The sequence below is a fragment of the Chlorocebus sabaeus genome, chromosome 22 (assembly GCF_047675955.1).
Source record: "Chlorocebus sabaeus isolate Y175 chromosome 22, mChlSab1.0.hap1, whole genome shotgun sequence".
Classification (NCBI taxonomy): Eukaryota; Metazoa; Chordata; class Mammalia; order Primates; family Cercopithecidae; genus Chlorocebus; species Chlorocebus sabaeus.
In genome coordinates, this window is record NC_132925.1 from 89,611,397 (window position 1) to 89,637,372 (window position 25,976).

At 56.1% G+C, this 25,976-nt stretch overlaps 1 protein-coding gene across 2 annotated transcripts in view; it reads right to left on the reverse strand.

Moving 5' to 3' along the window:
• The window catches only part of SEMA3F (semaphorin 3F), a 33,986-nt gene that overhangs the window by 3,819 nt on the left and 4,191 nt on the right, over positions 1 to 25,976 (reverse strand). Inside the window, exons 2-13 of one of the 2 annotated variants that reach the window (XM_007984288.3) lie at positions 25,448 to 25,607; positions 11,301 to 11,461; positions 11,140 to 11,202; positions 10,920 to 11,039; positions 10,083 to 10,175; positions 8,410 to 8,503; positions 2,840 to 2,959; positions 2,463 to 2,602; positions 2,228 to 2,342; positions 1,991 to 2,060; positions 1,697 to 1,841; positions 470 to 692 (exon numbers count right to left, since the gene is read on the reverse strand). In XM_007984288.3, coding sequence (XP_007982479.1) covers positions 470 to 692; positions 1,697 to 1,841; positions 1,991 to 2,060; positions 2,228 to 2,342; positions 2,463 to 2,602; positions 2,840 to 2,959; positions 8,410 to 8,503; positions 10,083 to 10,175; positions 10,920 to 11,039; positions 11,140 to 11,202; positions 11,301 to 11,461; positions 25,448 to 25,559 — 1,456 coding nt within the window. In that variant the 5' untranslated portion in view covers positions 25,560 to 25,607. The remainder of the gene's footprint in view (positions 1 to 469; positions 693 to 1,696; positions 1,842 to 1,990; positions 2,061 to 2,227; positions 2,343 to 2,462; positions 2,603 to 2,839; positions 2,960 to 8,409; positions 8,504 to 10,082; positions 10,176 to 10,919; positions 11,040 to 11,139; positions 11,203 to 11,300; positions 11,462 to 25,447; positions 25,608 to 25,976) is intronic. The other variant, XM_007984289.3, reaches the window with a different exon arrangement.

The following is a 25,976-nucleotide window of genomic DNA, read 5'->3' on the forward strand; positions in this document are numbered from 1 at the left end:
TGGCCCAGGACATAGGGGGTCATGGCCAGGGTCTGACCCCACCAATCCAGACACTGATTTTGGGCCCTGCTGAGAACAGGACACTGGGACATGCATTCTCCTGTGTTTGGGCTGCTGGAACTGTAGGGGGTGCACTGTGTCATGTGTGTGCACACATGAGCATGTGTATGGCCTGTGTATCCTGGAGGTGTCTAACATCTGTCTCCACCCCTTTCCTGCCATACATAGGTCTCCAGATGCCTAGTGTCCCTGTTCTCCTGGGCCCCTGTAGATGGAAATGGGAATGGGGTTTTCTCACCCCTAGCCTCTGTTATCCCAGCAATAGGGAGAAGGCACCAAAGGATGAAGATGAAGAGGTGACTCTGATGAGCTTGCAGCAAGCCCTAGCAGGGCAAGCCCCAGCCCCAAGGATCTGCACCCCGCACCCGGTGGGCCCAGCGTGGGAGAGGCCGGGAGCAGCAGTGGGTACCTGTGCCCAGGAAAAGCACCTCATAGCGCCCGTCAGCTGCATCCACCTGGTCCACAGCAACAGTGGTGAGGCGGTAGGGAGCACCTGTGCGGACCACCAGGGGCCGCCGCTGCAGAGGGTACACGGCCTGGTACATGAGCGGGTGGCTGCGCATGAAGTTGATCACCTCATCAGGATAGTCCTTGGTGGACTTCATAGATGGTGTGAAGGTTCCACCAGGGCACTGTGGACAGGTGGCGAGTGTCAGTCCCAGGCTGCCTGGGCAGTGCAGGCTGGAGCCATTAGCTTCAGAAGAGGCCGCTGCACTGTCCCCACCACCTCAACCTGCTCCTCTCCCCAAAGCCCCTCTCCAGGTTTCTGCCCTGCACCTGACCTCTACAGGTCCTGCTCCGGCCAAAGTCTCACGTGGTCAAATGCCACAGCCACCTCCCTGGCCTCATGTGCCATGACCTCGTGGCAGCATTTGGCCAAGCAGACCACTCCCTTCCACATCCCCTCCCCACCCTGTCATCTCCTTTCTCTGGCTGTTCCTAGGGTCTCACTCGTCTCCCTCCTGCACAGCTGGACTACAGGCCCCGACGTCCTTGTCACACACCAGGCTCACTCTCCTCCTTCCTGAAGCTGTCACCTGAGCCTGGGCTCAGCCTGCCCCCACCATGGTCAGCTTACGTCTGGCCCATCCTTCTGACTCCAGGTTACCTCTGGAGGGAAGCCTCCCCTGTCCCCCGCTGAGACCAGCTTCCCCAGCCCAGTCCTGACCACATGGAGTCGGAGTGCATTGATCAGATCCGCTGCTCTCCTGTTTAGACTCCTGCATCAGCCCAGTGTCACATCAAGATAAAGTGACACACCTCTGTGACCTCTGAGACCCTGCCTGAGGCCTAGCCCTGCCCCTCCCCAGTTCTTTGCCTCCTGTTCCTCAGCTGAGCCAACCTCCAGCCTGCCTCCAGTGTCCGCCGGGAAGATGCTTCCCTCCAACCTTTGGCTCCCAGACAGTTCCACAGAGGACCCTCTGAGGAGCACCCAGCACACCATCTTTGTCCCGGAATCCTGGCTGAGCTCCTCCACAGCCTGAACTGTGTGTGAAGGCCCGTCTGTGTGCACTGCAGCTCACTGCCTCTGCTGGCTGGGAGGGCCATGATGGTGGGGTCCATGTTGCAGAGGGCCTGACCCAGAGGCCTCTTAGAAGAAGACAAAGGGGAGAGGCAAGATGAGTGGGGTTCTTACCGTGCCCGGCCGTGGGTAGGGCATCTTCCCTGAGAAGGGCATCCACTGGTAGTTGGGCCCCTCTTTGTGGGCAAAGGGCCCGTTGAAGACCATGCGAATATCAGCCATGGAGTAGACACACACAGCAGAGCCTCGGAACACGGAGCTGTGGGCACGGGAGGCGCTCTGAGCGGGACAGGGTCCCTCCCCAAATGCCCCCTCCCCACAGCTCACCACCGTGCCAGGGTTCTACACGAGTTATAATCCCCCAACGGGGCCACTTCCTGCCACTGCTGGCCCCGAACCCAGCCTCACCCAGAGGAGGTAAAGACAGCGTAAATGACAGGGTTCCTCACGTCCTGGGTCTGCTGGACAAACACGTCCTCTGGGAACAGAGGGAGAAGGTATTGGAGGGTGCCTTGGGTGGGAGCCCCTGGGCCTCACCCACTCCTGCACAGGGGAGGGGGCCCACCAAAGGCACCCTGACCACCCATCCAGCCTCTATCCCTCTTGCTGTAGCCAGAGCACCCTGCCTGCCTGCTGGGCACTCACGGAGCTCATCAAAGTGAGTCTCAATGCCATCCTCGCCCGGGACGGAGCAGACGAGCCGCGCCTTCAGGAATGTGCTCCACTTGTTGACCAGGCAACAGTGACCACCGTCATCATTCTGTGGGGTGGGGCAAGAGGCCAGGTCAGATCAGCTCTTGACCCCACGCCCTGGCTGAAGCAGGGCTGATGAAGGCAGAACTGGTGGAGGAGGCAGCCTGGTGGCTCTGCCAATGCATACCAGGCAAATGCGCCCAATGCGGGCATACACAGCGGGGCTCTGTGGTGCCTCTGCCGACCGCTCACGGAAGAAGAAGTAGAGCTTATCATCATTGCGCTCCGCGCTGTCAGGAATGAGCTCAGCATGGATGAACGACGGGTCTGCAGATAGCAGGGGTCAGCTAGGTGAGCCCCTACTCTGATGATGCCCCTGATGTTCTCCAACATCCCCAGCCAGGTACAAGAACACCCCCAACTCCTCTCCAGATAAGAAACTACCCCTGCCCCAGGTAGTCATAGGCTAAATATGTCCCTAATTCCCCGACATGTGCTTCTTTGCAACCTCCTTGCCACATCCCAGACACATGGCCATGGAAGGGCTCCTGGAGCTGCGCTTACCGTTCAGCCACCGGGAGTTGTACTGATCCGTGCGCATGGCCGTCTGCTTTCCAAGTGTGCGGAAGATGGCTGCGTCAGTGCCCATAAAATCGATGTACACACCAGCATAGAGCTCTTCATCTGTGGGTGGGCCAGTGGGTCAGTCAGAGGGCTGCTGTTTGCTAGGGCCAGGGCACAGCTCAGATGACTTCCAGGGCAGGGCCTTATCTCCCTGCTTAGGCTCCCTGGGGCATGATCTTATCTCCAGTGGAGTGCTGGTCAGTGTTTCACCACTGGCTCTGGGGGGGTTGGGATTAGTAACAATCAGCTCTGATTAGTAGCAATAGCCCATTTCTGTGGTGTGAATACTCCTGCCATGACTAATTTCAAGCTACCAACCTGAGGTCACTGAAAGCAAAATCAGGAAGAGCTGCCAACACCACTGTACAGTATTTCTACCCCACAGACACAACAAATGTAAATCACCTCAAGAGCATAGCTAATACGCCGGGTGCAGTGGCTCATGCCTATAATCCCAGCACTTTGGAAGGCCCAGGTGGGTGGATCATTTGACGTCAGGAGTTGGAGACCAGCCTGGCCAAGATGGTGAAACCCTACCTCTACTAAAACACAAAAAATAGCCGGGCGTGGTGGCGGGTGCCTGTAATCCCAGCTACTCAGGAGGCTGAGGCAGGAGAATTGCTTGAACCAGGGAGGCAGAGGTTGCAGTGAGCCGAGATCATGCCACTGCACTCTAGCCTGGGCAATATAGCAAGACTCCATCTTAAAAAAAAAAAAAACGAGGCCGCGCATGGTGGCTTATGCCTGTAATTCCAGCACTTTGGGAGGCTAAGGCAGGTGGATCATGAGGTCAAAGAGATCAAGACCATCCTGGCCAACGTGGTGAAACCCCGTTTCTACTAAAAATATTAAAAAATTAGCAGAGTGTGATGGTGCACGCATGTAGTCCCAGCTACTCGGGAGGCTGAGGCAGGAGGATCGCTTAAACCCGGGAGGCAGAAGTTGCAGTGAGCCAAGATCATACCACGGCACTCCAGCCTGATGACAGAATGAGACGACTGTCTCAAAAAACAAAAACAAAAATTAAAAAAACACACACAAAAACAAAAAGGAGCATAGCTAACAATAAAGTGTAGTGAAAGAATTAGGAAGCATACGCACACCTCAGTTTACTGGGCTTTGTGCACTGCAAATACTGCATTTTTTATAGAAGGAAGGTTTGTGGCACCCCTGTGTCAAGCAAGTCTGTTAGCACCATTTTTTCAACAGGATATGCTTACTTTGTGTCTCTGTGTCACATTTTGGTAATTATTCTTCTTCTTTTTTTTTTTTCTGAGACGGAGTCTTGCTCTGTCACCCAGGCTAGGGTGCAGTGGCACCATCTTGGCTTACTACAACCTCCTCTTACCAGGCTCAAGCAATTCTCTTGCCTCAGCCTCCCAAGTAGCTGGGACTACAGGTGCCCACCACTACATCTGGCTAATTTTTGTATTTTTAGTAGAGACGGGATTTCGCCATGTTGGCCAGGCTGGTCTCAAACTCCTGACCTCAGGTGATCCACCCGCCGTGGCCTCCCAAAGTGCTGGGATTACAGACATGAGCCACCATGCCTGGCCTACATTTTGGTAATTCTTGCAATATTTCAAACTATCTGTTATGGCGATCTGTGATCAGTGATCTTTGATGTTACTATTGCAATTATTTTGGGGCACTGTGAACCTCACCCACATAAAACAGTGAACTTAATCGATAAATGTTGTGTGTGTTCTGACTGCTCCACTTACTGGCCATTCCCCCATCTCTCTCCTTCTTGGGCCTCTCTATTCTCTGGGACACAGCAATATTAAAATTAGATCAATTAATAATCCCACAATGGCCTCTAAGTGTTCAAGGGAAAGGAAGAGTCATACATCTCTCACTTTAAGTCAAAAGCTAGAAATGAGCCAAGCGTGGTGCCTCACACCTGTAATCCTAGCACTTTGGGAGGCTGAGGCAGGTGGATCACTTGAGGTCAGGAGACCAGCCTGGCCAACATGGCAAAACCCGTCTCTACTAAAAATATAAAAATTAGCAGGGGTGGTAGTGGGCGCCTATAATCCCAGCTACTTGGGAGGCTGCGGCAGGAAAATCACTTGAACGGGGAGGCGGGGAGTGGGGGGGGGTGGCGGTTGCAGTGAGCTGAGATCATGCCACTTCACTCCAGCCTGGGGGACAGAGTGTTAACTCTGTTGAAAAAAAAAAAAAAAAAAAGGCTAGAAATGATTAAGCTTAGTGTAGAAAGCATGTTGAAAGCTGAGACAGGTCCAAAACTAGGCTGCCAGCACCAAACAGTTAGCCAATTTGTGAATGCAAAGGAAAAGTTCTTGAAGGAAATTAGAAGGGTTATTCCAGTAAACACACAAATGATAAGAAAGTGAAACAGCCTTATCACCGATATGGTGAAAGTTTTACTGGTTTACGTGGAAGATCAAACCAGCCACAACATTCCTTTAAGCCAAAGTCTAATCCAGAGCAAAGCCCTAACTGTCTTCAATTCTGTGAAGGCTGAGAGAAGAGACGAAGCTGGAGAAGAAAGGTTTGAAACCAGCAGAGGCTGGTTCATGAGGTTTAAGGAAAGCAGCTATCTCCAAAACATAAACATGCAAGGTGAAGTAGCAAGTGCTGATGGAAAAGCTGCAGCAAGTTTTCCAGAAGATTTAGATAAGATTATGGATGAAGGGGGCTACACTAAACACGATTTTCAATGTAGATAAAACAGCCTTCTGGCCAGGGCCAGTAGCTCACACCTCTAATCCGAGCACTTTGGGAGGCAGAGGTGAGAGGATCACTTGAGGTCAGGAGTTCGAGACCAGCCTGGTCAACATGGCGAGACCCTGTCTCTACTAATAATACAAAAATTAGCCGGGCATGGTGGCATGTGCCTGTAATCCCAGCTACTTGAGAGGCTGAGGCAGGAGAATCGCTTGAACCTAGGAGGCAGGGGTTGTGGTGAGCCGAGATGGTGCCACTGTACTCCAGCCTGGGCAACAAGGCAAGACTCCATCTCAAAAAAAAAAAAAAAAAAAAAAGAAAGAAAGAAAGAAAGAAAAGAAAGAAACAACCTTCTCTTGGAAGAAGCTGCCATCTCGGATTTTCATGTCTATCAAGAAGTCAATTTCTGGCTTCAAAGCTTCAAACGACAGGTGGACTCTCTTATTAGGGGCTAATGCAGCTGGTGGCTTTAAGTTGAAGCCAATGTTCATCTACCATTCCAAGAACCCTAGGGTCCTTAAGAATTATGCGAAATGGGGGCAGGTGTGGTGGCTCACACCCGTAATCCCAGCACTTTGGGAGGCAGAGGCAGGTGGATCACGAGGTCAGGAGATTGAGACCATCTTGGCTAACACGGTGAAACCCCATCTCTACTAAAAATACAAAAAATTAGCTGGGCGCTTGGTGGCAGGTGCCTGTAGTTCCAGTTACTCGGGAGGCTGAAGCAGGAGAATGGCGTGAACCCCGGAGGCAGAACTTGCAGTGAGCTGAAATCGCGCCACTGCACTCCAACCTGGGTGACAGAGAGAGACTCCATCTCAAAAAAAAAAAAAAAGAATTATGCGAAATCTACTCTGCCTGAGCTCTATAAATAACAATAAAGCCTGAATGACAGCACATTGACTTACAGCATGGTTTACCGATTTTTCTTTTTTTTTTTTTTTTGAGACAGAGTCTCACTCAGTTGCCCAGGCTGGAGTGCAGTGGAGTGATCTTGGCTCACTGCAACCTCCACCTCCCAGGTTCAAGCTATTCTTCTGCCTCAGCCTCCCAAGCAGCTGGGATTACAGGTGCACACCACCACACCTGGCTAATTTTTGTATTTTTAGTAGACACAGAGTTTCACCCATGTTGGCCAGCCTGGTCTCGAACTCCTGACCTCAAGTGATCCACCCACCTCGGCCTCCCAAAGTCCTAGGATTACAGGCGTGAACCACCATGCCTGGCTGGCTTTCTGAATATTTTAAACCCACTGTTAAGACCCACTGCTCAGAAAAAAAGATTCCTTTCAAAATATTGCTGCTCATTGACAATGCACTTGGTCTCCATCAGAGCTCTGATGGAGGTATGCAAGGAGACACATGTTGTCTTCATGCCTGCTAACACAACATCCATTCTGTAGCCCATAGATCAATTTCAATTTTCAAGTCTTTTTTTTTTTTTTTTGAAAGGGAGCCTCACTCTATTGCCAAGGCTGGAGTGCAGTGGCGCGATCTCAGCTCACTGCAACCTCCACCTCCCGGGTTCAAGTGATTCTCCTGCCTCAGCTTCCCTAGTAGCTGGGATTACAGGCACCCACCACCATGTCTGGCTAATTTTTGTATTTTTAGTAGAGACAAGGTTTCACCATGTTGGCCAGGCTCGTCTCAACCTCCTAATCTCAGGTGATCCGCCTGCCTCCATCTCCCAAAGTGCTGGAATTACAGGTGTGAGCCACCGCACCCGGCTAGTTTTGAGCGTTTGTTACTTTTTATTGTTGTTACCTTTGTTTTAATGTTTAATTGTAAACTTACGTAATTAAAAAAAATTTTTTTTGGTATTTTTTAGTAGAGATAGCATTTCACCATGTTGTCCAGGCTGGTCTCGAACTCTTGACCTCAAATGATACACCCGCCTCAGCCTCCCAAAGTGCTGGGATTATAGGTGTGAGTCACTGAGCCTGGCCTTAACTTTTAATAATAGTTGTCTTTAACAACTGGCTCAAAAAATTCCTGAAAATTTAATAATATACCTACTTCTAACATACCACATCTAAGGCTCCCCCAGGGCAGGCCCTGTCTTTCCTCATCAGACTGATTTGGGCTCTGCCATCAGGACCTTCTCACTTGCCAAGAGTGGGAGGATAATGTCTGCCCCTTGACCCCAGGGCCTTTCCCAGGCTTGGAGGCGGCACAGTGCCCAACAGCTGCTCTGAGAGGCAGACTGTGTTGAACAATCAGAAAACAGGCAGCATGCATGAGCCAGGGTCACTGGTGGGTTCATCCAACCTGCAGTTAGGGGCAGCAGCTGCTCCTGAGACCCCAAGCAGGACCCCTACTCAGAGAACAGCCCCCAACTCTCCCAGACACCTACCCAGACCAGAAACATGCTCTCCTCGTCTGATCACAGGGCTAGAACTCTCCGCTGGTGCTTCCCTACAGGGCTCTCCCAGCCTCTCAGACACATCAAGAACATGCTATGGGACTGCCTCTCAGACTAGCCCCAATATGCACTCGGCTTATATTCTCTTCTAGGAAGCCTGTGGTCAGGAGGGTTCTGGACTTTGCATGGACCACATTGTGTGTTTCAGGGTAGGACCTGGCTTCCTTGGTCCCCCATCCAAAGGGGCCAGGTGGAGGCTTCTACCACCCAGTTGCTGCCCTTGACTTACAATGGGGTCTGGCCTGCACCCTCTCCCCCTTGCTAAGTGGGGCCTTTTGGGGAGTTCAGGGACAGCCTAGTCACGGTTTCTGCCCTTGGGTAAGTGTTGGTGCCATTCCCCATCTCCAGGGGCAGAGGTCACACATTGAGACTGTAGAGCGGGGTTGGGGGGCACTCACTGATGAGGGCCGACGCTGTGTCCAGCTTGGGATCATACGGACACTTGCCCTTCCCTGACTCGAGTCGCTCAGGCTCCAAGTAGAAGATGTAATCCTGCAAGGCAGAGCGGGGTTCAGCATGATCCAGGCCAGTCCCTCAGCCAGGAAGTGTAAGGTCACCAGGCTTCCAGGGTGAGAATGAGCCCCCAGACATACCCCGAGCCCACCCCCTACACTCCCCAGAGCTCCTTGGCCTTAAACTCCATCCAGCCAGGTCTCCCAGGGCAGAGCCATGCTGTGGGCTCCAAGGGAGGTGCTTCCTAGTCCCAGGTCTTAGGGAAGACCTGGGGATCAAGTCTCAAGGGGCCCTGCCTTGGGGGCTATGAGATGGACGTGGAGTGGGCTTGTAGGGGCTGAAGCCCCTCCATGCCAACTGGCTCACAAAGACATTGGCCAAGACCCCCTGGGCTACAGAGGCACAGCTCTTTGCTGTGGCTGCCTGTCTTGGGTCAAGAAGGAGTTACAGACCTGGCCAGGGTAGGAGTGACTGGTTAAGGGCCTGGGGTCCTGCACTTTGCCATCAGGTCTGGCCAGGCCAGAGAGCTCTAAGGTTACTGTATCCTCAGGCTTTGTGTCCTACCTGTAGTCCTCAGGATGGACCCATGGGCCATGACCTTTCTCCTGCCCCTCAGCAGAGCCCCCAGGCTCCACGTCTCCCCAGGGAGCCAGGAGTCAAGGAGTCCAGCCCAGACCACATGGAATTCACAAAGCCCCCCCATGCCTCCCAGCCCAGCCTGGAAGATGCTAGGAGGAAGGCTGGAAAAGGCACTAGGATGGGGTGAGCACATAGGCCACAAGAGAAAGCCAGGCAGAGGGAGGGAAAGGGGCAAGGAGAGGAACAGAGGCAGGAGGAGGTGGCAGCAGGTGGCAGGATGGCGATGGGAAGGTGCACACAGGCCTACGTCCAGTTACACTCTGCACACGTGACTTCCTGCACACACAGGGGTGCATACACAGCTCTGAACGTATCACTGCCAGCACACGGAACCCTCTGCTCACACTGTGGACACACACACACAGAATCCACATGATCCTGCATTTCTGCACTCTCCACCACAAACATGCTCTGTCATTCGCCGGCAGCCCATGCCCCCCTGCCCGCCCCTGCCCAGCCCCAGCTCTCCCAGACCAGACCCAGGTCATGACTAGCGGACAGATACCACCCGGGAGAAGAGCGCCCCAAGCACGTGAGTGTGCAGGACACCTGTGTCCACAGATGACCCATGGGAGGCATGGGGCACGGACACTTGGGAGTAAGGTGTCAGACTGCACTCATGTGCCACTTTCCACTCTGGGTGCTGAGTGAGGAGGGCCCACATCCACACTGTTGTGTGCTCTTGTGTGTCTACACACATGGGTTCTGAGGGCTAAGGCATGGCTGTCCCCAGGGCTCCTGTCTTCCCCACCTGGCGGCTTCATTATTTCTTGCCTGTAGGGGTCACACTGAGGCTGACATGAGTCCAGTTGGGCATGCCTTCTGAGCCTGAGGGCGCTTCAGGGGAAGGGGTGGGGACAGGGTGTGGGCACAGAGGTAGAGGGGAGGCCCTGGGGAGGCTGGCCTCAGGTGCAGCCCCAGGGTGAGTTCCGCTCAGAGGCAGTGCTGCCTGGCAAAGGCCTGGAGGGATGAGGCCCACCTGGCGTGGGGCTGTGGGCGTCGGGCGGAGGGCACCATCTGTGGCTCTGCTGCCGCGGCCTCTGACCGCCTGCGTCTGGGTCCGTGGTGTGGCCTGAGAAGATGAGGAACAGGGGTTAGAGCTGAGGGTGGCAGGGGCTGGGGGAGCGGGCTCGGGCTGCCAGCCTCTAACACCACACAGGCCAGGAACACACCTGAACACGTGGGACCCCAGAGCACGTCTATGCGTGTGCACATACATACACACAGGCTTGGCACACTCCTGCACACACAGGTGCCCCTCAGATCCAGTCACTCTCACACATGTCCTACAAGTTCACGCCAGCTCACACACATGCCCACATGGAAATGGAAAAGGGTGGAAGCAGGCAAGAAGGGGCAGAGCTGGGGAAGGGGTAGCTCCCCACAACCCCGGCCCTGGGGGAAGAAGGCAGCTCTCCCCCAGGCCACATGGTAGAAGCCGACCCAGGTGTCCAGTCTCCTGTTGCAAGGCCCCCACCAGGCCCTCTGACTCAGCCGTGGGGGCACAGTCCACAGGCATAGCCAAGAGAGCTGTTGCCACGTATGGAGCAAGTGCTTACTATGTGCCAGGCACAGTGCTAGGAGCTTTGGGAGCTTTAGCTCACTGCCTCCTCCTCGCACCGACCTGTGAGAAAGGCAGCGGTTAGCCCCATTTTCAAGTGAAGAAACTGAGGCTCAGCGAGGTGAAAGAAGTCACTCACCCAAGATCACAAGGCTTGGAAGTGGCAGGGCTGCAGCTGAAGCCCCTCCTCCCATCAGGACCCTGGGATGCAGCCACCAGTGGGGGAAACACAGGGCCAGGGTGGCTGGGGCTTACCTGGGCACGGCGTCCACGGTTCACATAGGTGCACATGGGGTTGTAGGCACCTGTCCCGCACACATACAGATGTGTTCGGTTCCAGGGCTGGATGAGCCTGACGAAGTTCCCACACTCGCCCTGGGGCCAGAGGGAAGGCTGCATAGGTGCCCTGGCCAGGCCTGCACCCTCACTGGAGTCACCTGCCCCCCTTCCCACCTGTGGATCCCACCAAACTCACGTTGCCATCCTTGCCTGAGAGCACGCATTCCTCAATGCGCTGTGGGGAGGCTGCCCAGTGTATCTGCAGAAAGGGGGGTCAGAGGGTGCAGCCTTCCGGACATGCCCTGAGTCCTGGGGCTCCATGCCCACCCCACGTCCCACATCAGGGTCAGCCCTTACAATGAGGGGCTCGCGGTTGATGTCGTGCAGGTCCAGGGACAGCACGTAGTCCTTGCTGCCCACATACATGCGGTCGTGGTCCTCATCCTTGAGCAAGATTCGGTAGTCGGTTGTGTTGAGCAGGAAGTTGAAGAAGTGGGCAGTACCTGTGGCCTTCAACTCTGCAGGTGGAGGGCAGGACACCAATTAGGACCTTCAGAAAACCATCCAGCCATACCCCCTCTGACAAAGGGGAGACTGAGGCCCTGAGGTTCCCCTCAGGACCCCCACCACACAGTGGTCTTTTTTTTTTTTCTTTTTATGAGATCAGGTCTCACTCTGTTGCCCAGGCCACAGTACAGTAGCGAGACTGTGGCTCACTGCAACCTCCATCTGCTGGGTTCAAGAGATTCTCCTGTCTCAGCTTCCCAAGTAGCTGGGATTACGGGTGTCAGCCACCACACCCAGCTTATTTTTTTGTTTGTTTGTTTTTTGAGACGGAGTCTTACTCTGTCGCCCAGGCTGGAGTGCGATGGCACAATCTCGGCTCACTGCAACTTTCGCCTCCCGGGTTCAAGCGATTCTCTTGCCCCAGCCTCCTGAGTAGTTGGGATCACAGGCGCACCCCACCACGCCTGGCTAATTTTTGTATTTTTAGTAGAGATGGGGTTTCACCATGTTGGTCAGGCTGGTCTCGAACTCCTGACTTTGTGATTCACCCACCTCAGCCTCCCAAAGTGCTGGGATTACAGGTATGAGCCACTGTGCCCAGCTCACACAGTGGTCTAAACCTCCAGCTTCCCTTCCTGGATCCTTCTCAGCTCCCTCTTCAGTCCCTGACAGACTGGGAGGACAAAGTGGGACAGGTAGGCAGGCCAGGGAAGGCACCACACCCAAAGCTAAACCCCTGATTCATAGACAGCCCTAGCTAGTCTCTGGGACCCAAAGAAAGCGGTGGTGGGTGCGGGCCAGGGTACGCAACAGCATCAAAGAGTTTTTGCTCAGGTGGGGGTTAATGCTCCCACGCTCAGGGTGGGGCCAGCTTCACACAGGGGCTTAAAAGGGTTAATGAGTAGATAGGGGTGTGGCCGGGTATATCTGGGACAGCCTGCAGACTCTGGCATGGAGCCTGGATGCCCTGTTCTTACCCTGGCTGCCCACCAGGCAGAGGGCACAGCTGGTGCACAGCAAGGTCCTCACTTGGTCTGAAGCAGGTTAGCCAGGAGACCAGAAAGCCCTGCTGGACGTACTGCCCTACAGACCCCAGCTTCCCCCAGACCCTACAAGGCTGCTAATGGTGGAACTCTCAGGCCACCTTGAATGATCCAGGACAGTCATTTCTGAGAAAGAGGCTCTCTCCCTGGTGCTACAATCCTGGGGTCAGGGTTCAACTGGGTCCTCTAGTTTCGTTTTTACATGAGTCCAGCAGCCTTGGCCCTCCAACTCCAGGATGCTGGGGAAAAGTCCTTCCTAAGGATGAAGGACAAGAGGGGGCTCAGCCAATGACAGACAAAGGACTCCTAGAAGCTTGGGAACCTGCCTCCAAGGGGAGGGAGAGCCGAGGGGTCCCCTTGGCAAGCCCCTTCTCCACCCACCCCCAGCTATCTTTAGCTCAGCAGAAGAGGGAACATTGTAATGAGGATGATGAATATTCACACACAAAGGGGGCTTAAGATAGCAGCACAGAGAAGAGCGCATGCGTGTATACACATGGCACAGGCATGCACACGGCGCACACATGTCCTGTCACACATGAGGCACTCACCAAGGGGGTCGCACATGTCTCATCTCCCCTCCCCAGCTGGTAACCCATTTCACAGGTGGGGCAGTCAAGGGAGAGGCCTGGGCCAGGCCCCAAGGCACCTGGAGGGGGAGAACAGCTAGGATCTGAGGCCCTAGACACAGCCTGAAGGTGGGGCAGAGGTGGGCTGGGGTCAGAGGGTTCCACTAGCTGATCCAGAGCCCATGTCTGGTCCCAGGACCTCATTCTGAGAAACTAGCGGGTAAGGAAAGGCCTTGCCCTGCCTGGCCCTGACAATGCGGTGACAAGGGAATGCAGGTGATGACCTTGGTCAACCACTGGGATGCAGGGACGCCGAGGGATCAAAGGGCCGATCCTGCCTGGCGATGGCCTCGCCCGCCTGTCCGGCGGCGCCTCTGAAGTCCTGGGCAGGGCGGCCTGGGCACCTGTCCTGCACCTGTTGTTGGGCCACACGGAGTCCGCCGCCTGGCCACTCACCCACAGTGACAACAGGAAAGTAAACATTCCCCCACCCCAAAGGCTGGGAAGTGGCCAGAGAGGAAGTGGGGCTGCCAGTGGAGGCCCCCCAGGCTAGGACAGCCCGCCAGGGGGTTATTTATACCCTGGCTGGGGGCATGGCTCGGTCGTGCCCTTACCTGTCCCCTGGGCTAGGGGGCACTTTGGGGGCAATGGCAGGGGGAGGGGGTACAGGCTTAAGTGGGTGCCTTCAGACACAGGCACTCTGGTTAAGGGGAAGCTTCAGCCATCAAGTCCCCAGTAACCCAATCAGCCATAATCCCCCTGCTCCAATCCTGCCCAGCCTTGGGCCTCTACAATCTCAACCCTGTACCATGGCTTCCAGAGCCCAAGGCCCAAGTCTGAGTCCCCCACCCTCTCGCAAAGCCCCAGCACTCCCAGGCTCCAGTTCCCTCTGTGAGAAAGGCCGTAGAGAACACTCAGAGGGTGAGGAAACTGAGTCCCAGCTTAGGGGCAAGAGATTAGCCTTGACCCTCTCTACCCCCTGCCCCCAGTCTGCCCCTTAGTGGAGGTGGGGGTGGAGGGAGCCCCTTGCTCAGTTATCAAATACCCGCTGTGCACAAAGCCCTGTGCTCACAATACCAAGGGCACAGGGGAGGGATGTGACGTGCCAGAGTGCTTGGGGGTGGGATTCCCACCCAGGTCCATGGCTGAAGGAGTGGGAGGCCCAGGGGAAGCCAGTCCTGGTGGTAGAGACTGCTTGCCAGGAGGGCCAGTGCCGGAAGATGACTCGCTCCCCATGGACAGGGCACATGACTCAGGACCTGCAGGACCCCTCCCAGTGGCCACGGGATATGGCGTCAATGGCTCTGGTGTCACAGGACGTGATGCTTTGATCACTGTGAAAACAGTGTGGGGGGAGAGGGGAACCCCAGGAGGCCGTGCATGGTGGGGAAGGGGTGGGACCCAGGGTCAGGGATCCTTGGCTATGCCTTGAGTTTCTGGGTGAGCTTCATGACCTGAGGTGGGGGCACTCTCGCTCTCTGACCCTCATTCTCCAGTCTATACCATCTCTCAGGCCCTCCTGGTACTGACATTCACAGTGACCCTGAGGATCAGTGACCCCGTTCTGATCTCAGAGAGAGGCTTACAGCCTGGCATTCCTCGGGTCTTCCCCCAAACCATCTTTCATGGGTGTCTGCCTTTCAGGGAAAGTAGAGTGGGATGCGGTCCCAAGTCCTTCCCCAAGGAAGCAGGCTTCCAGGTGTCACTACCTCTTGTAGGACATTCACCCCCATTCCCACCCCAGCTACCCCATTTCCTAGTGCTAGACTGGGGAGCAGAGAGGGCTATAAGGCAGGAAGGGGCCTCCTGTGGACTCAGCTCCAGCCTTCCCAACTCCAGGGTGTCCCTACCCCAACCCCAACCTACAGGAGTAGAGCTAAATCCCAAATCATTCATCCAAACCCAGACTACCAGAGAGGAACCAAGGTGGAGAGGGGTGGGAACTTCCCCGGGTCCCAGAGCAAAGAAGGTATAAAGTTCCAGCCTTCTCAACCCACAGCTGGACTTCTTATCCCACTCATGCCAGACTGTAGGTGAAAATTGAAACAAGGGGCCCTGTGACAGCCCTGTACTCCCAGCTGCAGACAGGAAGACTGAGGCCCAAAGGAGAGTGGTACTCACCCCAGGTCACAGGGTGAGAGGCAAAACTGGTGTCCTGTCCCCTGCTCCCCACTCCACCATGAGGCAAAGGAACTGGGAGCCTTCATTCCTCCAAGAAGCCTGGGTCAGAGCAGGGGGTGGGCAAGAAGCCCTGTGTATCCTCCTCCAAAACCTGCCGTTGGCAGGTGCCAGATCCTACCAGGCCCCAGCTCCCTTAAGGGACAGGGACTTGGGACAGAAGGAACAAAGGAACCTGGGACCTGAGGTGGCATCAATGGGGGACAGGACTGATGCAGACCCAGTCTGGTCATATCCTCAGGCCAGTCCCCACATCTGCTCCACCTGTCCCACGCCCGGCTCTGGCAGCAGGAGCGCCATGCCTCCTCGAATGCCATGGTAACGTTGAGGGAGGGGCTGGGCACGATCAAGGGTTCTGTGGGGATCAGGACTCCAGCCTGGATAAGCTTTGACCTTAGGGGAAGGAAGGGTGGTGTGCCTGGGTGCTGTCTCCTGGGAAGGGCTCCCCACCCCCATACTCTCACCCAGGCTGGGCACAGGTTGGGAGGGGTGACATCCGGGAAAGATTTTCCCGTCATCAGGAAGGAAGAGCCTTTTCTGGCATCAGACACCTCATTTCCGCAGCCGTTCCTGGCCTCTAGGACTCTCTCATGGCCGTCAAGCACTTGGGGTCCTGGCCCAAAGCAGCCTGGTGCAGGTCCAGAGGCAGGACCTTCTCAGGGCACAGGGGGCTGGGTCCTGGGGGACCCCTGGTCCCTCATCTCTGAGAAGCAGCTGGTGACGCCTTACTTTAAAGGTGGGGGCAGGCGAGGACAGGCACTGAGGAGGCGTGTCCACAGCCCTTACCCAAAGACCCCAAGTGGGCAGCCCCTACCCCTTGCTGCTGGTCTCCAGGACATCAGGTCTGTGTCCAATGAGGCATGGGCTGCTGCAAAAAAGAGGTCTTGGAGCAAAGGTGGGCAGCCCGCCCCCTTGGTTATAGCCCCACAAAGCAACAGGCCCTGACTGACAGCATCACCTCCCCCAGCAGTGATGGGGACTGGGGGTGATAGACAGATCCCTGCAGCCTAGCTCAGACCTCTGACCTCTAGTGAGCCAGTACAGCCCTAATCCCTGAGCTGAAGAGAGATGGGACTGGGGGCCAAGGGGAGGTGCCGGCCTGGGTCTTTGTCAGTGTTTCATCCACCAGAAAGACAGACCTCCTGACCTTCTGAGGAGGGAAACTGAGGTAGCCAAGGCTATGGTAGCAGTGGTACCATAGGGCCCAGGTGGTTCCTACTGGATACTCCCACAGGATCCAGGAAGGGGGGCCCCAGCCCTTTTATCACTCCCCCAAAGCTGTGAGGAGCCCCAGAGGAAGGCCTGGGGACTGGGCTGGCCCCCTGGCTCTCAGCCTAATCCTCTTTTAATGAGCGGCCAGCCGGAAGGCCTCAGTCCATGGCCACAGACCTACAACCCCGGGAACCCCAGCCAAGCTAAGTGGGGAGGGCAGAGAGGCCCAGATGCCTTTGCATGTACCTTCCCCCTGCTTGGCACACCCACTTACACCCCAATGACACCCTGATCAGGCCAACCCAGGGCCCAGCATGTGCAGAGATACACCCAAGTGACACCTGCCTTGTGCTCCCACAGACCCACTCTTGGGCACTCACCATTTGTTCAAGCCCAGGTCCCACATGGGGTTGGGCAGGGGAGCCTGATCTGGGGTAGCTCCCTCAGTTCCCCCTTTTCCCCCCATGCTCTGGATGTGAACCCTAGAAGCCAGACCCCAGTTGTACCCTCCCCGGGGAGAGGTTCCAGGTTCCTCTGACCCTAAGCCCCTCGAGATCTGACCCCCCCATACCATCTCTAGCCAGGCCTTCCAGATTGGAGACCCAGAGGGCCTCCCTAGGAGCCACCCACACCAACCCCCACTTCCCCCCAGGTAGGTAAGCCAGGTCGGTGCCAACAAAACCAATTACAGCCACTCTCACCCAATTAGCAACTAATTATGGTCTAGTAGTCCATTCAACATAATTAACATGTAAATGACTCCGCATGTTTTTATTCAATAATCACTCTGACTGAATTTAATTTAAATGTCTGAACTGGGGACCCAGTTACCGTATTTCACCACCTAGAGCTGCCACTCTAGGAAATGCAGTGGGAAATGTTGGCTCCTCCAGGGCAGAGGGACGCCAAGGCCAGAGGCCAAGGGGACAGACGCCACTGGCTGTGGCAAGGGTGGAGATGGTTATGGTCTCTGTATCCCTGACACATCTATCCCAGGGGTGCAGGGAGTTGGTGAGGTCAGAAGAGCCCCAGAGGGACCCTCAAGATGGGAAATCCCCTGGAACAAGGGGCTCCTTTGCAAGGGCTACTGTAAACATCCCAGCTGTTCAGTAAACACCATACAGGGGTAAGAGCCCAGCTGGGCCAAAATGCTGCTGTATACTTCCCTCCCATTTCAGTGACTGAAGGCTGAGGGCAGGGGGCTGGGGCCAGCAGGTCCAGGCATGCTGTTCCCACGCCCGTTCCGCCCCAGCGCTCACCTACTCCGCCCAGGACAGGATAGGCTGAGGGCACAGCTCAGCCTCAAACCAGGAAAAGCCAGAAGCGATGGAGCAGCAGGATCACTCCCTGACTCGCCAGCCCAGAACCAGGGGTCCACGCCTCATCCCTGAAGGACACCCAATGACTTCTGACCTTCTGTCCCAAAAGATGGGGGCTCTCTGGCCTCAGCACCTCCACTGAACCCTGCCTTCGCCATGGTCCCATGCACCTGACCATCCTAGGCCTGGGCTAGTAGTTCCAGAGGCCTAGACGTCCCACTTGGAAATTAACAGCATGCATGGTTGCCTGTGAGAACACATTTGGGCATTCACCAGCTGGGCAAGTCAGGGCTCCGGCTCAGCTTTGGAAGGACACTGTGATCGAGACCTGGCCCTGAGCAGGGGGTGGGAGGAGGTGACCAGACAAGCAGATCACACAGGAATGTGACCCAAGAAGTATGAACGGGGTGGAAAGAGGGGCTTGCTCTGAAGGGGAGGGCCGCACTGATCCATTTCTCAGGTGAGGAGAGTGAAAAGGCCATTCAGTGAGTGCCTCCAGTTTCAGAGACCCCCAGGGGACCCACCCCCTCCTCCCACATTCCAGACCTGGCCCGGAAACCCCTCACTCCTTCCTCCACCACCTCCTCCTCCCCATGACTGCAAAAGACAACAAACTCTCCATGGCTCATTTACTCTGATAAATCACCCAGACAGACAGGCCAGGATGGGACCAACAGGCTGGTGGGTGTCAAGACCCTCCCCCTGCCCCGGGCCCAGCCCCCATCTCTGCAGCCTTCCTCAGAATCCTGTGGTCCCTGCAGCCCCTTCACATCACCCAGCCAGAGATTTCCAGGATGTTCCAGATAGTCTTAGCCCCTCCCCAACATTTTGATGGGGAAACCAAGGTACAGAGCAGACAGGTGCATGCTTGGGGTCAGCCTTGGAGGATGCAGTGAGGCTGGGTTAGGACCTCAGCAGGACTCAGCTGGTAGCCAGTCAAGGGCAGGCAGTGAGCATGCTGCACAGGCCTCGGGCCCAGCCAGGACAGCACTGATAAAAATGGCAGTACAGGCAGCCGGGAGAGGTCCCCTGAAGTGCTACCCACTCAGCCTTGGGGATGTAGAAGCCCAAAGGGCTCCCGAATTCTAGCTGCTCTGCCAATTGTAGTGTATGACCCTTAGAAGGCAACCATGCTGGCTGAACAGCAGATACACCAGGCAGTGGACTCTGGCCGGGGGGAAATGAGGGCATCAGCACCGAGCCCCAAGTGGGAAGGAACAAGGCTCTTGGCTGGGTACAGAGACGTCCGAGGAAAGAGCATGTCCGGGTAGGAAGCCAAGAGGGGTGGCAAAGGGAGGGGTGGAGGCAAGGGGGAGTAGGGAGAGGAAGGAAGGAAGAAGAGTGGGGGAAGGGGGATCCGGAGGCGAGGCTTCCTGATCCCTGGAGGGGCCGGTTGCTTTGGGTCTGTCTTTGCCCTGCAGAGATGCACCAGATAGCCAGTGCTCCTCTCGGCCCAGTGAGAGTGCCAGAAGTCAGCCCAGCCTGTCAGCCCGGATGAGCCCTGCTCCTTCCCCAACAGGCTAGCCCCCCAATCCTAGGCCAGCAGCCACTGCCCAGACCCCATTCTTTGCTGGGTCAGAACTAGTGGTCAGGGACTGGAGCCCAGGAGGCCTCCACCCACTCCCTGGGGCTGCCCAGCAGCCTGGGTGGGGGGCTGTAGGCCTGCCAAGCTCTGGCACCCACGTGAGCTAGGCTTTGGATTCAGACCATAGCCTTCTGGCATCCAGGCCTCTGGCAAAGGCCCTCTTGCTATTTCTAAGAAAAATGCAGCAGGAATCCTCTCTGCTTCTCCAAAGTTCCCAGGGCTCCTTGAGGCGGGGCTCAGATTCCCAGGATAGCACCAGGCCAAGCCAGGCAAACATGCTTTCTGCCCAGCCCTGCAGATGCCTGAGTGAGTAGCCCAGGTCTGGTCACCCCTAGCACACACGGTAGGAGCTGAAGCAGCATTCACAGAAGGAGTTATTGCAGCCAACTGTGCACCTCAACCAGGCCTTGGAGCCAGTCTCTAGGGAGCTACTTCCAAGGCATCACTCCCGCCAAATGCATCCATATCACTGGAATTTTTCCACAATACATATTTAGTACCTCTGCCATGAGGGAAAAGAGCTTAAAAGCCAGAAACAGAAAGTATAACTCCACATCTTTGTCCCAAAAGCAAGACTGCATCTAGCGTCTGTCCTCTTCCCCAGGTGCTGCACCACATGCACCCTCCCTGTGCTCCGGTTCTTCCCTCTCCCACAACCTCCCCTCCCCTGCTCGAGATGCAGCCTCCTCCAAGAAGCCTGCCCAGATACCCATCGTAGGAATTTTCCTCCTCCTGACCCTACTCTACCCACCCCACAGGACTCAGGGTCCTTCCTGGAATCATTTCCAAATACCATCTCCCTTACCAAAAGTTAGAATTCTGGAGGAAGGGGTGAGGTAGTCCGGGACTCCTTGGGGCATGCCCCTGGACCTGCCCTCCCCTGCCTACCAGCCTCAGGATCGCTCCTGGTGACTGAGATTTCTTCCACAGTGACCATACTCACACAGCTAATCCTCCTGACCACACAATGAGGCCAGTATTGTTCTTACTCCCATTTTCCAGAAAAGGCAGTGGGAACACAGAATGACGTTCACCAAGCAAGGTCTACCAGCGGCCAGGATGCAAGCAAGACAGTCTGAGCCCTCATGATGCTGCTTCCACAGGGCCACTGCCATTCCCACCTTACATAGGAGAAACCAGGGCTCAGAGGGGCTAAGCCACTTGGCTGGACTTACACAGCTAACACTGGTAAAACTGGGTTTTGCCTTTAAGACCAGCCAGCTCAACCACGACCACCACCACTTCTGCATTACACCAAATTTAAGCACTCCACTCTCCTGAGTGAGGAGATGGAGGTCTCCCAGGAGTCAAGGACCAGGTACCCATGGCCCTAAAGCCACCTTCTAAGCTATTACCACCTCTGGAGGGGTCAAGGGGCCAGAGGTGCATACACACAGGTGCAGACAGCCAAGAGCCCACTCTGAGGTTCACTGTCTCCCAAGCTGCAGGGTGAAAGATGCCTTTATGGGCTGGGGTGAGATTTTTATCTTGGCGGTTTCTCTTTAAATTCTTTACGATTACGAAGCAGCGGGGGCTGCCAAGGAACATGATTTACTCCTTGAGCATGCACCAGCTCCTCGCTTAGTGCCAAGGGAAGCTGGAGCCAGGGAGGGAGGGGCAGGCATCATGCCAGGGAACCAGAGACAAGGCCTGTGCTGTGGAGGCCCAGCCGGTGGCGGTCCCATCTGAAGCTCCACTGGATCTGGAAGGCCACATCTGAAAGCCCCAGCGCCTGGCCTGGCTGACCCAGGCTGGGTGTCAGGCAGGTTCTCAGGCAAGCACAAGGACCCTATCTCCATTCTCTCCAAAGACCAATTCCTCGCCAGTTGGGGGATGGGCAGCTTCCAGGACCTCCCATCTCCAAAGCGGCTACTTCCAAGTCTCTCAGGAGTAAGGCAGCTCCCATTTCCAGAAAACTGAAACTCCAGATCTGGGCTCAAGGGATCTGGGCTCAAGTTCATGCTTTGAGTCTTCCTTCCTCCCTCATCATCCTGGAACACCCACCCTCCCTGGCTTGTGAGCTCCAACCCCCACTGTAGCTGCCAGAGCCTCCTGACTCCCACCCAGCTCCCTGGTGCCACATTGGCCTCAAAGCTCCTGGGCCTCCTCCCCCTCCTCCCCCACCAAAGCCCATGCCTTGCTCTGGCTGGCCAAGGAGCCCCTGGGGGACAAGAGCCGATCCTCTAGCTCTCCAGCCCCACCCCTACTCCTGCACCAGGCCTGAGGGCTAAGGCCCCATCAAGGCTTGCTAGAGGCACCTCAACTCATACCAACTCCTGAGCAGAAGTCAATGGGCTGTGACCCTTCCTAATCTCTAACCTCATCATCTCCAAACCTGACAACCTTGGTCCTCTGATGCCACATGCAAATGATGTGAGCAGTGGCACTGTTCTGGGCCATTGGCCCAGAGGACCCAAACTCCAGGCTGCTCTGGAACAGGAGCCCTTTCCTCTCTTAGGCCCTGGTGTTCCCATCTCTGACATGAGAGGCTTTCCAAGGGACCCTGCTCAGTGGAAGGGCTGGAGTGATGGAGGGCTGGATTTATAGGCTGGAAATAAGCAAACCCCAATTCTGTTGCTTCAGCAGACAGAGGGCATGAGGGAGCCTGCCCAATGCAACCCCAGCCCTTTCTTTGGGAAATGAGGCTAGGAAGGCTAAACCAGAACTGCAGAATACTGGAATCTTCCTTGTTCCTAGCTCGTGCGAAAGGTCTGTGCCTCCAGCACCACCACCATCCCTGCCCTCCACTCTCAGTCCTGGGACAGACTCAGGCATCAGGCAGATCCAGGCTCCATCTCAGTCCTGCTCCTGAGTGACCTGGGAAGCTGCTTGGCCCCTGCAAGCCTCCTTCCTCAGAGGAAACCTAGGCAGACCCTCCTCAGGCCTTGGAGGGACCATTGCTTGGTTATCCTCGTGGGCTCCTACTACTATTTCGATTATATTCCTCTTTCCTGACCTCCCCTGGCAGGGTGACCTTCTGCTCCCTCTCCCTACTCCTGCCTCAGCTTCCCTAGCAGCACAACCATCTCATGTCATCACAGGGTCCTTCTACCCCACCAAGCATCTCTTGGCCCCAATCCCTGGCCAAACCCAGCCCAGGCAGCAGCAGTGTGTCGTGGGGTAGCTTCCTGGGAAAAAGTAAACACTCCCCAGGCTGAACAAAGGGCCTGGCAGGGCCCTCACACCTCCCTGCTGCTGCCACAGAAGGAGGTGGTGCCCCAGAGCCTGGGTCATCTCAGGGTGGGGGAAGGAAGAGCTTTTTCTCTAAGACCTGGCAGTAATTCTGGGGTGAAGGGGACTCCAGGCCCAGGCATGGATGGGTGAAGGAAGGAGGGTCTGTCCAGGCTTTCAGCCCAGGCTCCACTCTCTCAAGAGTGAGGAATGAACAAACCCCTCACCTGCTCCTGGAAATCTTTTCCATTTGACTCACTTCTGCCTGATCTTGGCTGTGCTGCTGAAGCCCCGAAGCTGGGCCATAGGAGGCCCCTAATCTGAGGGAACCCTGGGCTGCTTGACCCTCACACCCTCCTGGCTCTAGACCTGGCTGGGGTGCCCAGGCGGATGGGCGGGCAGCAAACCCAAGCCTGGCCCAGTTCCTGCCTTTGTTCCTTTATCTACCCTGGGCAGTATGGCCCCTTATGCCAGCACCTCCAGTTTGGAGGGTCCAGCCCTACCCAGGCGGGAACTGGCACCTCCCCACTGCAGCAGGACCTAGGGCAGGGCAGGGAGTGCCCAGCCTGAGCTCCTGTAGGCCTGGGGTGTCAACTGCCATGTCTATCCAAGGCACAGATGAAATAAGTATGACATGGAGCCACAGTGACCAGCAGTGCTTCTGAGAGTAACTTTCTCTGTGCCACCCACGTGTACCCTGGGAGGAAGATGGTGGGAGCCGTTTCTTGAAGTGTTGGTCTCCATTCTCACTCCACACACACTTGGTGAGGGCCTGCTCCTCACTGAGGGCCACTTCATGTGTGCATAACTAGGCTGAGACCACCCAGTGTGTGGGGATACACAGGGCCTGGTACACAGCAGGTGCTGGGCTCCCAGGTGGCCCTGACCAACCAGGTGTCCATTGCTTTTTCTGCCAGCTTGACTGTGAGCACCCCATCTTGTTCACCACAGAGTCCCCAGCACTCAGCACGGGGCCTGCCATACAGTAGGAAGTGACGTCTAAGCACAAAATTAGGACACAAGGCCAGGTCGGAACAGGGAAGGTCATTCAGGGCAGGGGAACCTGCCTGCGCAAAGGCACAGGGGCCCTGGGATGGGTGGCCCCAGGCACGCTGCAGCCCCACCCCAGGCAGCCACGACAGGCAGCACCCAGGCTGGCTGCCAGCGAGCTCAGCTTTTAGTCACTGCGGGTGTCGGCTTCAGAGCTAATTGAGAGGGAATCGACCCAACGCATGTGGGCACCGGCAAGGCCAGGACACCAGGGTTCTATTTCTGGCTTTGCCTCTGCCTCTTGCCTGACCTTGACCCAGCCCTTGCCTGAGCCTCAGTTTCTCTCTTTGGAAAACAGCAACAAAAGCCTTTGCCCCTGGAGGTCCAGGGAGGCTTAGAAGGAGCACACAGAAGACCTCTCTCTGTCTTGCCCCTCCTGCTTGCTTGCATGCATGATGACAAAAACAACACCCAGAGTGGACGCAAGGTCCCAGGGGTGTGGAGACCAAGCCACCCCTCCCTTCCACTGTTGGGGGAGGAGACACTGTACTCTCACTGCCAGACCCTGGGCCAGGGAGGGGGTCGGGGGAACTGGCCCCTTCAAGATTTATTAATCTGCTCTGAAGAATTCCACCAGGGAAGGGTGGAGGTATCAGCAGAATAAATATCTCACCTTCCCGGGCCGGGGAAGGGGGCTGCTTTTCAGCCCAAACAAATTAACTCTTCTCGGCCCATTTCTCAGGCCCTGCAGGGGACTCCTTCCAGGCACAGCCTCAGAAATTTCAGGAACCGGTGACTGGGAAGAGGGATGATAAGCAGCTTACTCCCCCTCTCCTCCGTCAAGGGCCAGGGTGGGACGAGGCCAGGGGAGGGGCCCTGCTGGGGGACATGGTGAGGTGGGGGCTGGGCCTCCTCCAAGCCCAAGGAAGGAAAGGTCACCCCAGCCTTTCACCCCAATATGGCTGCCCGGAAATCTGGCCAGCCAGGGCTGAGTCGACCCCACCCAGGGCAGGCGGCTGGATGAAGTTACCTCTGGCCAGAGGAGGGCCAAGGCTGAGAACTCCCAATGACCCCAGGTCCCCCAGGCCCCAGCATGGCCACTGCCCCTCACCCTGGGCCCAGGGTAGACTCTTCAGATGACACACACCCTTGAGGAAGTAGCTCTCAAGTGAGCCATCTGTACATCCATATGTGTACCATGTGCGTGCACCTGCCCAGTGGGTTAAGTGCAATGGTGATGGAGTGGGCGACCAGCCTCTCACTCTGCAGACCCCAGCCCATCACTGAAACCTCCCAGTGACTTCTCATCAAAGTGCTCACTGGAGCTCAGGAGCTCAGGCCCTAACAGTAGCACGTGCTCTGCCTGAACCCACTGGTGGCCTCCCTGCCAGTCACAGCCAACAGTCCCCTCCCAGATTCTAGGAACCCTTCCAACTTGGAAACCGTAGGAAGGCTCCTGGAGCATCCACACCCCAAGAGAGCAGGTCCTGCTCTTCCAGAGGTTCCAGTGTCTGCCCAACTGCCTGACCTTCCACCCCAGGGGCTGCTCAGGGCAGGACCAGATGCATAGCAGTGGCAAGGAGGGGCCGCAGCAGACACAAGTTTGGAAGGAGTAACATTGCCACCTCTCCGATTATCATACAGAGAGATATGCCCTACAGACCCCAGGCCACCCAGCTCAGGAACCCGCAGTCTGACTCCGGAAGATGCCCAGACTCTGGACTCTTTTGCTAAGTGTCTAAGTGGGTCAGTTCTCTAGCCTTTCTCAGCAAGTCACCACCTCCCTAGTCCCCCTTCTCCCCCACAACCTATGTGGCTGTACAATTTGTCCTGGTTTTGTCCTGACCCACCCTCTCTCTCGTGTGCAGAGGAACCAAGCGCTATTGTAAAGAGAGGATGATTTCTGGGGAAGAACAAAACAGCTTCTTACCTTTGAATGAGAGCCGGACCCGGGGTGTGGCTGGGAAGTGGTCCTGGGTGGGGAAGGCTGGCCAGGCCCCAGTCAGTAGGCAAGCCCAGAGAAGAAGACCTGCGACAAGCATTGTGGGAGGGGCCTAGGGCCCAGGAGGCAGGCTCCACTCTCTAGACACCTGGGAAGGGGAAAAAAAAGATTGGAATGTGTGAGGCAGATGGGGGAGTCTGACCATACCAACATTTCCCTTGTTCATTTTCTATCCAAGGTGAACAAAGAGGTTGATAGGTACCTCCACGCTTCCACCCCCAGCCTGGGGCCATGAATGCCCCTGTGTGCACACCTCATATGCGTTGTTTGGCCTGCCTTTGTCTGGGGAGATAGTACCAATGGGCCCCAGCCTGGGGTCCCCAGAACTGATGGGGGCTGCTAGAGACTCAAACCCTACCCCTCATAGCATACTGAATTCCATTCACAGGGCCCAGCCCAACTAGGTGATCTTAGTGCTCTTTCCAGCTCCCAGCATGCTTTCTCCTTTCTCCCCTGC